At 36.6% G+C, this 11,977-nt stretch overlaps 1 protein-coding gene across 2 annotated transcripts in view; it reads left to right on the top strand.

The window, feature by feature from the left end:
* The first annotated feature begins 7,568 nt into the window (after window positions 1-7,568).
* The window catches only part of LOC120091708 (insulin-degrading enzyme-like 1, peroxisomal), a 34,100-nt gene continuing 29,691 nt past the window's right edge, over window positions 7,569-11,977 (top strand). Inside the window, exons 1-4 of one of the 2 annotated variants that reach the window (XM_039049819.1) lie at window positions 7,569-7,727; window positions 7,857-7,999; window positions 8,159-8,234; window positions 8,857-8,924. In XM_039049819.1, coding sequence (XP_038905747.1) covers window positions 7,871-7,999; window positions 8,159-8,234; window positions 8,857-8,924 — 273 coding nt within the window. In that variant the 5' untranslated portion in view covers window positions 7,569-7,727; window positions 7,857-7,870. The remainder of the gene's footprint in view (window positions 7,728-7,856; window positions 8,000-8,158; window positions 8,235-8,856; window positions 8,925-11,977) is intronic. The other variant, XM_039049820.1, reaches the window with a different exon arrangement.

The following is an 11,977-nucleotide window of genomic DNA, read 5'->3' on the forward strand; positions in this document are numbered from 1 at the left end:
ATTCATGCCTAAACTTCCATAACCCGCTCACGTGCTATCGCCGCATGAGTGTGATAGTCGCATACCACCGTAACCTACTTTCTGACGCATGCAATATCCTATCCGTAGGGTGCATACATTGTGTAATGGCAAACGGAACTTATCTCTAAGTTCCCTATTCTTGCTTATGCGTTCCAATCCGCTCTCTTGAGTCTTAGATTTGGTTTTTAGACTACTCTCTCAAGTATTCCTAAATGATGAATGATGCGCTCATAAGACAAGGTAACCACTTAAACTTAGCTGACATAAGATTATTCCTATCTCTATTGAACAATAGATTACATTGCTTAATGCGACCAACCACTTACCCTCCCAGGCAGTTAGTTGTTGCTGACTTTACTCATAGACAAGCGTTGCGTCCGCCTATAGACAGGCATTGCTATAGCTTCACACTAAGCAAATAAGGTTTTCTCATACACTCACGCAACGCACACCTCTCGGAAGTTTGCCACATCCTTCATATCTCTAATCCACATGACTAAGTATGCGATACTCTAGCAATCTCACTAAGTGATGCAATGAAAGTTAAGGATGCTAAATAAAGAAAGATGGAGATGGAATCGAAGGAAATACTGAAATGCATTGAACACATAATGTATTAATTCCTTAATAAAAAAAAATGTAATACAATACAATATAAGAAAAGAAGAGAAAAAGAAATGACCGGCTGAAAGCAATGACTTGCTTCCAGCGGATGTGCGCCAAGGCTACCGGTGGTGCCATGGAAGGGCGGTGGAGTTGACTCTCTCGAGATCTAGCTCCGGTCGTCACTCGGAATGGGTGAGGGAGATGAAGAACTCTCAAGCTTATTACCGCAACACCCATGCGTTGATCAAATGCGCTTGCCTTTGCGATGGAGAGTTTCTTCGCATGTAGTCGTCTATGTGGTAGTCTGGTTTCCGCGTTTGCGTCCACTTTCTGCGTTAGCTACAAAAATAGACAATTCAATGCATAATAATGCATAATAATGAGTTAGCTGAGATTCTCAATGCTGAATGCCGCAAGCTTATTTTCTCATGAATTCCTAACATAATTTCCGCATATTATGCTTAACAGTTCTCATAATTCTAAATAAAAGGCCTAAGATGACATGCATCTCTGCATGTCATCAGCGTCACACCCTTTCCTGGCCCGAGAGGGGTTTGGTCATAGTTGTACTATGACTTATTGTTCATTAGAGGGACTAGTGGTACTTAAGGAGTTAGATGTAATTACAGAGGGAAAATGGTAATTTTAGCCTAGTTGTACTTACGAGCAATTTGTGAAGGGTCATCACGCTGTTGATTGGTTATATGATATGGACACATAAATATATCTATAGTACAAGAGTGGAGCTGTTGGTCTTTAGTGGAGTACCTGACAGTTAATGGATGTTGAATAATATTATTAAAGTAGTTTAACAGATTATTCAAGTACCATTGGAGCTTCAAGCTATAGATCCATGAGGTCCCCTTTGTAGCTCAACAGGAATTAAATGAGAATCAATTTTGGATTAATTTGAATTGTTCAAATTAATTGAGGAAATTAATTATATGTGATATAATTAATTTAATTTAAGTATATATGATATAATTGCTATAATGTATTTGATACATTATAATATAAAGTTTATTTGGGAAGAAATAAATATTTGAATATGATTCAAATATTAGTTATGTGAATTGGATTCATATAATTAAATTTAGTATAAATGGGATTTATATTAAATATCGTGCATTAATGAGAGAATTAAACTATAGGTTATATTGTATTGGATACAATATTAAACTATAGGTTATATGTTATATTTGATATAACATATAGTTTAATATATATTATATGATAAAATGGTTATGTAAACCTTCGAGTCTTGTTAAAGGCAATCAAGCCAAACTTGGATATTAAAATTAAATAGGTCTAAGTATAAGGTAAGATTATAAGGAGAAAGCTAGAGGATGGTGGAAAAATGAGGAAAATACTTTAGAGGTTATGAAGCACACGAGTAATAAGATGTAGTTATGCGTGGTTAAGGAGGGCAAAATTTGGCTAAGCATGGAAGCCATGCTTGAAGTCTTGATGAAGTGTGTGGTGTCCTAAGCATTTTAAGGTTAGTGAGTGCAAGATAAGTGTTAAGGTAGGTGAGGTCACAACTAACGGATGGCTGAGAGGGAGGAGGCCCTTGCGTTGCCCGAGCCTCATGTTAAGGTTAGAAGGACAAGGTGATGCATACAATAAAGGGCGATGTGGCCTTAGGCGAGGAGACTTCAATGTGCATTGTTGCATGTTGGCTAAATGAGGTGTGTGTGAGGTAGGGCTATGTGCCAACCATGAGACTAGGCGTTGGGTGCAAAGGGGGCGTTGAGGTATGCATTAACCGAGTAAGGGTTGTGTCCAAGTATGACTATGTGGCTAAGGAAGGGTGATGCGTCCAAGTGAGGCTAGGCGTTGAGTGAAGTATGTGGCCAAGGAAAGGGTGATATACGTTGACTTGAGTAAGCTTAGGAAGCAAGTTTGGGTTGACATCAAATTGGGCATGTGGCTAAACCAAGTGAAGTTTGGGTTGAAACAAGGGTGAGGTGGGCATATGGTAGGGAATGCAAAGGTGGGAAAGACACCTAAAAGATTACTATCAAATTTCCGTCGTTGCCGGGGAGCCACTTAATTTTTCTTTGTTAAATTTATCTTGTAAACTTTAAAACCCCAAAAAGATTTTCCTTTTTCTTTGTATATACTTGTTTTATCATGGTAGATAATGATCAAAGTATCTATTATGAGCTTCTTGTGAGACAAGCAACTCAACGAGACGAAGACGAGGTAAGATAAATTCATGAGCTTAGAAGTCAATTTTCTGAACTTAGCTCTCTTGTTCGAGATTTTCCTGTTAGGAAATTGCAGAGTGTGGAGGCATGCCGAGTATGCTCAATTCAGGGTCATCGACTTGAAGCATGTCCTCAGCTGTTGCGCGAACCTGTGCATGATGTCTGTCCTCTTTGGAATTTGCCTAACCCGATCTCGATGATACATGCTTCTTTTGCTCATTCAAGTAGGTCTCTAGAGGAATTGGTTATGGAGCTTTCTAACAATTCTTATGAGTTTTCAAAGGAAATCTTCCATAAGTGACAGGAGTTCTCAAGCTTTCAGCAGGAAAACTCTATTCCTGATCTAAGGCCAGAACTAATCTTCAAAGTTTGAGTGACTTGGTTGCTTAGATTGCTTAATCAGTTGGGAGGTAAGATGAGCCCTTGTTGCAACTGCTCCCTGAGATTACCAAGTTAAGCAACAGTGAGGTAACCGACATTGACTACCATGTTAAGCAGATGATTCCTCAAACTTCAAGCCAAGGTATATCGTTGGATTATTTAATGTATGAACTTGTTAATTGTCTTCTCAATGTAAGCCTAAGTCTATTGAGTCTCATCTGCAGACCCAAGCCCTCCTACAGGTTGAAGACGACCCAGTCCCCTAATTTGCAGATTCCAGGTCGACAATGGAGAGCCTTCTAGGGCCACCTTACATTTCTACTACTAAGGCCGAGTTTGTTGAGGAGTTCTGTTTATCAGGCGACGATGAGGGTGCATACCCCCTGTTGTGCCAAGAATAAGTATGTGAGGTTAAGTACGAGCCTGAGCTTCATCTTGATGAGCCCCAGGTGATAGAGTTAGAGGCTACAAAGCCTCGTCCTGTTCTTCCTTCTGATATCTATTTTATTTTTTAATATTGTTTTTTTTTCTTATGAGTTCGAGTCTTTAATTCCTATTGAGTCAGTCTTTGAGTCTTTTATTTTATTTCCTTTTTCTTTTAAAAAAATTAACAATCTTAAAAGACTTGTTTGGTGCTTTCAAATGCAAGAGCGCTGTTGTTGGACTTTAAAGACTTTATCGATTCATGCAAGAAAGGACCAGAGAAGCATGAGAATTTCTACGTGCTTTGACAGGCATATTCCAACAAGCATAGCGATGTTAAACATGTTGCACTACTTGGAGAAAGCCGGAAGTTTTAATTTACTTGCTTTCTAGTTTAGTTGTTTTTAATTTTGTAGTATAATTAGCTTTTTGTTTTCTCTTTCTTAGGTGTCAGAGGAAAAGGGAAGGCTTTGAAGAAGGAACATCGCCATCACTGTCTTGTAGCTTCAAATTTTCATGGAAGGTTTTCTATTTTCCTGTCTCTTTGCCCTTGTTTTTACTATTTTATACATTAGGGACAATGTATGCTTTTAAAATTGGGGGTGGTTGGCTAGACTAGGTGTAAACCCCAACCCTAATTACTTCAAATAAGAGTAAGTAATGTGATGTCTTCTAATGAGCTAAATGAATCCATGTCTTAGGAAGGGTAGAAGAGGAAGCAAGAAGAAATAGGCTCTTGGGTAGCTAATTGTAAAAGTAGGACAAAACTCGACTAGGCTAAGGAAGGTCATGCTTGATGATGGAATGCATAATAAGCATGTGAATGAGACCATGCCATCTAATGAGGTATGGTGCTGAAGTAGTGAAGTTAGCAAAAGAAAATTTGCTAAATCCTAGCTCTTCATCACCAATAGTGGGCCAGGTGGCACAAGGAGGGTTCATGCTGGATTTTGGGCAGTAATATATGTTTTTATTAAGTCACTCACTGGGCTTCTAGCTCACGTTTTCAAATGTTTTTCTTTTCAGGTAGCAGTCAGTTCCTAAAAGACTTTTCTGTTGCTGCTTTGCCACTCAAAGAAACAAGTTGAAGGAAGTGTAATTGAAAACTTGTATTAGTTAGTACACATGTGTCTGTCTAGTGACTAGTATTCTAGATGGGGCTCACTAAGTTATAATATTCATGTATGAACAATGCTGCGAAACCCTGCAATATAAATGTGTTAAGTTCCGAGTTGGTATGTTGGTATATTGATGATATGTATGTATTCAGGGTTTGAGTAAAAGTTAACAGGTTTTTTATGCAGTAAGTGTCAGCAAAAAGGTTGGTAATTGCTGCAGTCACCATTCCATCTAGGTTAAGAGGATAATCTAGAGTGAGGTGTGACACTAGGCCTTGTTGATGCATGTCTGACAGTCCTTGAGCATCTGAGCTCAGACTCATGTAATTTGATTGCTTGTTTGCTTTGTTGCTTGTGCCATTATTATGACTGTTGATGATACACTCATTTAGGACCTATCATGTTTGAGATAATATAGGAAGAAAACAAGCATGGTAAGCCTTTAAAAAAAGATTCTTTTTATTTTTAATGCAAACTTGAGTTCTTTGTCTACCTATCCTTTGTCTTGCATGCTTAGAGTTGTTTTATGGGGCCTATATTTTTCTTGTCAGCCCAAAAGGTCTTATGGATAGGATTAGACTCTTTCAAACTTCAATTTAGTGATGTATGTACAAGGAACAAACCAACCAATGTTCTAGTTTATCTAAAGAAAAAAAGAAAAAGAGAGAAGAAAAAGGAAAGCAATAAAAGTGAAAAAAAAAGTTTAATAAAGAGAGGCTTACTCCAATTTCTTAGGGGCATGATTAACCTAGGGTGGCTATGACACCTATAGTTTCCCTCTAAGCTAAAGTGTTCCCGAGAAATGAGTAGCTTAGGCACCTTTAAATGAACTCGGCCCATAGTTGGATGTCTTTCACGTAACTCGTGTGGGCAAGCCTTTTAAGAGAAAAATGACAAGATGGGTGAGCGTAGCACTATGCATCGCTATGCTTAAAGATTGTGCTACAACAATAAGAAGCCAGTGTAGCTACGCTGCCCCTCAGCATAGTGACGCTTAGCTATTTTTATACATACAACTTTTGCCGAATTAGGTCATACCAGCTCAGGCTTTCAACCCCCAAACCCATTTTGTCTTCTCTTCTCTTCCTTCCCTCTTTAATTCTTCATTCTTAGGTGTATTTTGATGATTGTAAAACTTATCTTGAACCGAACTCGTGGCTAAGGTGAGTTGTAGCTTAGGTCTTGGTAAAAACTCATGGATCCATTGTGAGGATTTTTTTTTTCTATATCTATATTTCTCTTTGATTTTAGGTGGCTCTTAAATGTATTTAAATTTATATGCTTAGATGCATGTTAGGCTTGATCAACCTTCATTCATTCTTTGATTGCTAGAGTTTAGGAATGCTCTAATGTGTTTTTAATCTCCTTAGGGAAAAAATCCAAAGCATGCTTGTTATGAATTTTAAGTTGTTTAGAATAATCCTTTTACACATTGCATGACTATGATAATTCAAGAACACAATCGATTAATAACTTTGGCTATCCGTGTTATTAATCATCTTAGTTGAATCCATCGAGCTTAATGCGTGAATATGCTTTACATGGCTCCACAACTGGCAAATATTGTCAATAATCCCATCCTGATGGCGAACAACAACATGCGGCCAATGCGTGAATATGCCTCACTTATTCTATGTGACTCGCACTTGGGATCATATATCCAACCCTCAATGGGATGAGATTTGAGATGAATTCTATAATGCTACAAATGTTACAAACTGTAGGGCAGTTTGGTGGAACGCGCAGGAAGGATCCCCATGCACACTTAAAGCGTTTCTTGGAAATATGCAATTGCTTTGTGATTCCTGGAATCACACTTGAAGCCATAAGGCTATCTTTGTTCCCTTATTCATTGAGAGACGACGCAAAGCAATGGTTGAGGTCCTTCGAGTCTAGCAAGGTTACTACATGGGAGAAGTCGGTAGAGAACTTCATGTAAAAAAATTTCCCTCCCATAGTCAACGTAAGGTGTCGAAGGAAAATCATGAACTTCGACACAGGGAGATTTCGAGACCTTAAGTGATGCGTGGGAGAGATTTAAATGGTTAGTTAAGAATTGTCCAAACCATTGGTTACCCTTAACGATTCAGATGGAAACGTTCTATACTGGCCTAAATAATCATTCCTAGATAGCCGTAAACTCAGTTGCTGCATGAGGGATTATAATTAAGTCCTATGATGAAGCTAAGGAGATTTTAGATCGAATAGCCAAACATAACATGAAGTGGGCCGATGAATTGCAATCAGATGATAAGCATTGAAGAGCAGGAGTGATAGATAATGACGCAGGGAGCAACTTAGCTAAGCAAGTGGCCCTATGACAAACATGTTGAATAACTTAACCATGAATAATGCACCTCAAATGCAAAATGTGCATCATATAGATGCGTTGGGACAACCCATGACTAAATTTAAACATCTAAAAGTAAAATGTCTAAAATAACATAACTTCGAAATATAGAAATGAAAATAATATTTTAACTCATATTTTTTCCCAAAAGGAATATAATTTTAGCTATTGACATCAGCAAAGTCTTGTTTATCTATTTTTCAATTAGGTCTTGTTTTTAATCATTTTTTTTTTTTTTGGAAAATTTGTTTTTAATCAATTACCCTCACACAAAGTCACACAAATATACATAATCAATTTTTTCCCAAAATATTTTTGACCACGTAAAAGAAAGAAGACACTCTTTTTCTAATTTTTTCCTTTTTGGACAGACGAAAAAAGAAACTTTTCAAATAAGCCCCCACTATACAGGGTGCATTTTGGTAAAATCACCATTCAATAACGGCCAAAACAGGAAAAAAACATAAAATCTAGATTGAAGTCGTCGCCATCGCCAATTAGTCAAAATTCATTTCGCTCTTAGCTTTGGATTATCATTTCAACCAAAAGATTTCTCAAAATTTCGCATAATCACTGATTGAATTGCTAAATTTTCGATTCAATACTCTTCTTCTCTGTGTAAGTAATTGCAGATACGTTCTTAGTCTTAATCTTTTTCTTCTCTTTGTTGTTCTTATTTTGCTGAATGATTTGACTTCTTTGTTTGAGTTTACTTATCTTGTTACTGGATTTCTGTGTTGATTGAAGTGGTGATAGAAGACATGGCGGTTGGGAAGGAACAGGTTACTCATGAGATAGTTAAGCCTCGTAATGACAAAAGAGAGTACAGAAGAATCGTCCTTAAGAACTCCCTTGAGGTTCTACTCGTCAGTGATCCTGATACCGATAAGGCAAACCCAACTTTCACTTTTTGTTTTCTTTTTCAATCTGATTATTGTTTTGTTAATGATTTTCACTTGTGCATCCATGTGAATTTGCTTAAATTGGGGCTCTGCGTTTTTGAATTTATGTGTGTGTCCTTAAAATGTGTTTATCTGATTGTGTTTCAGAGTGCTGCTTCCATGACTGTTAACGTTGGTTCCTTCAGCGACCCTGAAGGCCTAGAGGGTTTAGCTCATTTTCTTGGTAAGTTTTTTTTTTTTTTTTTTTTTTTTTTTTTTTTTTTTTTTTTTTTTTTTGTAAAATTATAATCCATTGGATTCACTTTGTAACTTAAACCCAGTTATCTTCCTTTAGACTTTCAGGGGTGATGTTTACGCTTTTTGTTCTCTGATGTTTTGCTAGCTTTTACCTTTATGTGTTTTGAGAAGACTTATTAATTATTCAAGATATGGCAAAACATCTGAATGATAGAAAATGAATCGTTGGTTTGGAAGTCATAACTAAAAACAATTTCTGAATTTCTGAGAGGATAATTTTGAAAATAAGTTTTTATTGATGCTTTTGAAGTTATTTGTTTTCATTAATTATTTTCTAAAGTATAATTTGTTTGAATTGGTTTGGAGAAAGTTAGAATTTAGTTCCTATGGTTTAGATAAATGAAAAGACAATAACATTAAGAGACAACTTTTAGAAACTTCACCCAAGCCCGCAAAGTACTGGCATGTAATGGAGTTACACAAGGGAGGTTTATGATTGGATTTGCTGGGGCATGTTTTATAGTAGTACGCCAGTTTTTACTCTTTATTGTTATTATCTTTTTAATTTTGGCTTCTTTTTAATAAAATTATTTACAATTTCTTGACAGAGCATATGCTGTTTTATGCAAGTGAGAAGTATCCATTGGAGGACAGTTACTCGAAATATATCACAGAGGTATATATAATCACTGTTCACAGAAATGTGTTTGGCTAATTGTACTTATTTATTCATGCATGTAAAATTAATGGATGCTGATAGATATACTTAATTTGCTCTTTACTTCTTGGTGGTGATATAGAAATTGCAAATTATTTTGTAGTTATTCTCGTTCTTTGATTCTTTAAGATTGGAAAGCTCTTTTGTGATTAGTTTGCTAGGGAGGGGATCTCTGTGCCCCTTGCCCTTGAGATTCTGAAGTTAGTTTGAGTAGTGTGGAACCTGAAGCTTTTTTGGAAGAAAGATTGTTCGAAGATCCTTATCATGTGCATTCTTTTGCTGATGCTTTTGAGACGTTATTTAAGGATGATGTCCAAGATAACTTGATTGTGGCTGCTCAATCTTCTTCGCCAGTTATAATTCCTTCATCAGTTCCTTCAAAGTTTTCATCTTTAATTAAGCTTGTGGTATACAACTCAAAGAAATTCACCCTACTTCCCCTCTCGTAAAGTTCCAAGGAGTTGAGGCAACTTGTTTTGTCAATCAGAATTGGGCTTTTGCTTTGAATCTTTTAGTTCGTGGGAGTTCTTTCTTTGGGTTGCTCTTTCATTGGTGGTTGGTTCCTTGCTCATTGTTTTTGGAAGTTTTAAGTGGTGGCAGTTTAACTTTTTTTCTTGGCCCTTGTGTCATCCTCTTGTTGGAAGTTTTTAGCATGTTATGTGATTGTTTCTTTTCAAGTTCCTTAGAGCTGATTCATCAAAAGCTTCTTTTTTTAGGATTTTAGTTTGTGCATCGTTGAAGAGTTTTCAGTTTGTTCTGTCAGCTCTTTGCTGGTTGGTGGTCGTTTTTTGATTTTCTTTGGTAGCTCTGTAGTAGCCTTTGTTTTTCTGCAGTTGATGGCGATTTGTTGGTCGTAGTTGTTTGAAGGTTTTTTCTCTCCTTGTAAGAGTTTGTATCTCCTAAACTTCATAATCCTTTTCATTACATCAATGTGAAGATGTTTCTTGTTTTTTTGTTTTTTTAAAAAATACAGTTTCAGGTTTCTTATCAAAATATATCTTTGGGTAACTGAAAACAACTTAATTTGTTTGAGTTGGAGTTCTTATTTATTGCTTTTTCTATAAAATGGAAACTTACTAAATTTCTCTTCATATTTACTGGTTAGTTCTATCATGTATGTACCTATGAGACTAACGCTGTCTATATCTAGACAAGGAAAGAAGTCTAGTTTAGATCGTCAACTTTGCATTACAGTTATCAAATATTATTCTACTAATATCTGTTTTTAAGGTCAGAAGTAGATTTTCAATTGTCTTAATGTGAAAGATATTGGGTTGAAATTCCTTGTGTTTTGTGTTGAACTGAATAAAACTCTCCAATGTTTCTGAATGAGGAACAAAGGTTTTTATTAATGATTGAAAAGCTATTAGAGAGTACAAGAAGTTAGAGTATACAAAGTGTAGACTAAGAAATATATAAACAAAGAAGGAATACAGGAAATATTGTAGCATCCCAAGGTTCTAAAATTCTACAAGAAAATCCTCCAATTGTTACAAATGGCAATGGAGAATAACGACAACAGTAAGAATTACCATCAATCTCCAAAATTTAGCTATTAGGTAGGAGTTAATTTGATCGTTTACACTATTTCAAATACTTACCTCTAATGTGAGGATTTGGATACATGGTTGGCAAGCAATCAAAGAATTGTTGAAGCCAAATCAATTTAGTTGGTTTGTCTTGAACTCATCAAAATAAAGCTTCTCATTGGTGTTCTTTTTCTAATTTTTTTATGGTTATTCTTCCATTGCCATGTATAATAATAGCGTAAATGATCAAATTAACTCCTATTATTCCATCGAATAAACCTTTCCCTTCTCCTCTTTTGACTGATTCGGAAGTATCCTTGCTTTCAGCCACAAGTCTTGCTGAAACATCCCATCAATCCTTAGTTTTTTGGCCCAACCCTGTTATTGATATTTCTCCTTTGATTGAAACAACTCAATCTTCAAATACTCCATCTTTTCCGGCCACTATTCCTCACCCATTTGGTGTCATATCACATCTTCCCCCTCTTTTGACAGGCCAACCAATCCCATCAACCCATCCTTTCCTCTCATCGAGAAAAAACCTTTCTCACACGCCAACCATTCCCCCCTCATTTGATTGCTTCTCCATCTCTCACATGCCAAAATAGTCCCACACACAACCCAAACAAACTCTCTCTCACACGCAACCCATTCCCACTTCATTTGAATGCTCCACCGTCTCTCACAAGCTTAATGAATCCCTCTCGGCCTTCCTTCATCCTTCTTCTTCTTCTTCCCTTCTTCTCCCATCGATCTCTCCAAGTAAAAACCTAACCATTTTACTTTTTTTCCTCCAAAGATCATTTTTCACTCAGATGTTAAACACTCAACGACCATTGTTTTGCTTTGCCATCGGATGCTGATTCAGATCTATACCTATCAATCCCTTTACGACCCCACCTGGCTCTCATCAACCTTACTCCTTTGATGAGTCTCTTGATGCACAATGGTATGACTTCATTCCTCCACCTGTAGACGAGGTGTTCAATCTGGGGCCTCACGTTCTTGCATTGGCACCTTGGTTCACAGAAAATGGCCTTTATATTATGGCCATTCCTACTAGGACAAGGAAAAACAAGCAATCAACGAAGGGAAGCATCAAAGAGATTTGAGACATGGAGTGCTCAATCTCATAATGAAAAAAAAAAAAGCTTTGTCCATCCTTCGAGAGGGTTCATTGATGGCTTGATCTAGCTAGTTGGTTCTCTTTCGGCTTTTCTTCATCTCGATTGTCCTTGTTTTTTTGTTTGACCAAAGGATGCTTTGGTTTGGATGATGTATCGCTTTGGGGATTTGTATCGGTTTGATGTTCCTTGGATTCCATTTTGCATCTTTCAGTCTTTACTATCCTTTTATCATCCCCCGGTAATATTGTAATTTTTTTTTCTTTTTTTGATGGGGTTGCTCTTTTTGATTCATCTTGTACTTGGGTTTTTACTGTACTCTTAAGATATTTCATTTATTAATGAAATGGTTTCTTAT

The sequence above is a fragment of the Benincasa hispida genome, chromosome 11, assembly GCF_009727055.1.
Source record: "Benincasa hispida cultivar B227 chromosome 11, ASM972705v1, whole genome shotgun sequence".
In the NCBI taxonomy this organism is placed as follows: Eukaryota; Viridiplantae; Streptophyta; class Magnoliopsida; order Cucurbitales; family Cucurbitaceae; genus Benincasa; species Benincasa hispida.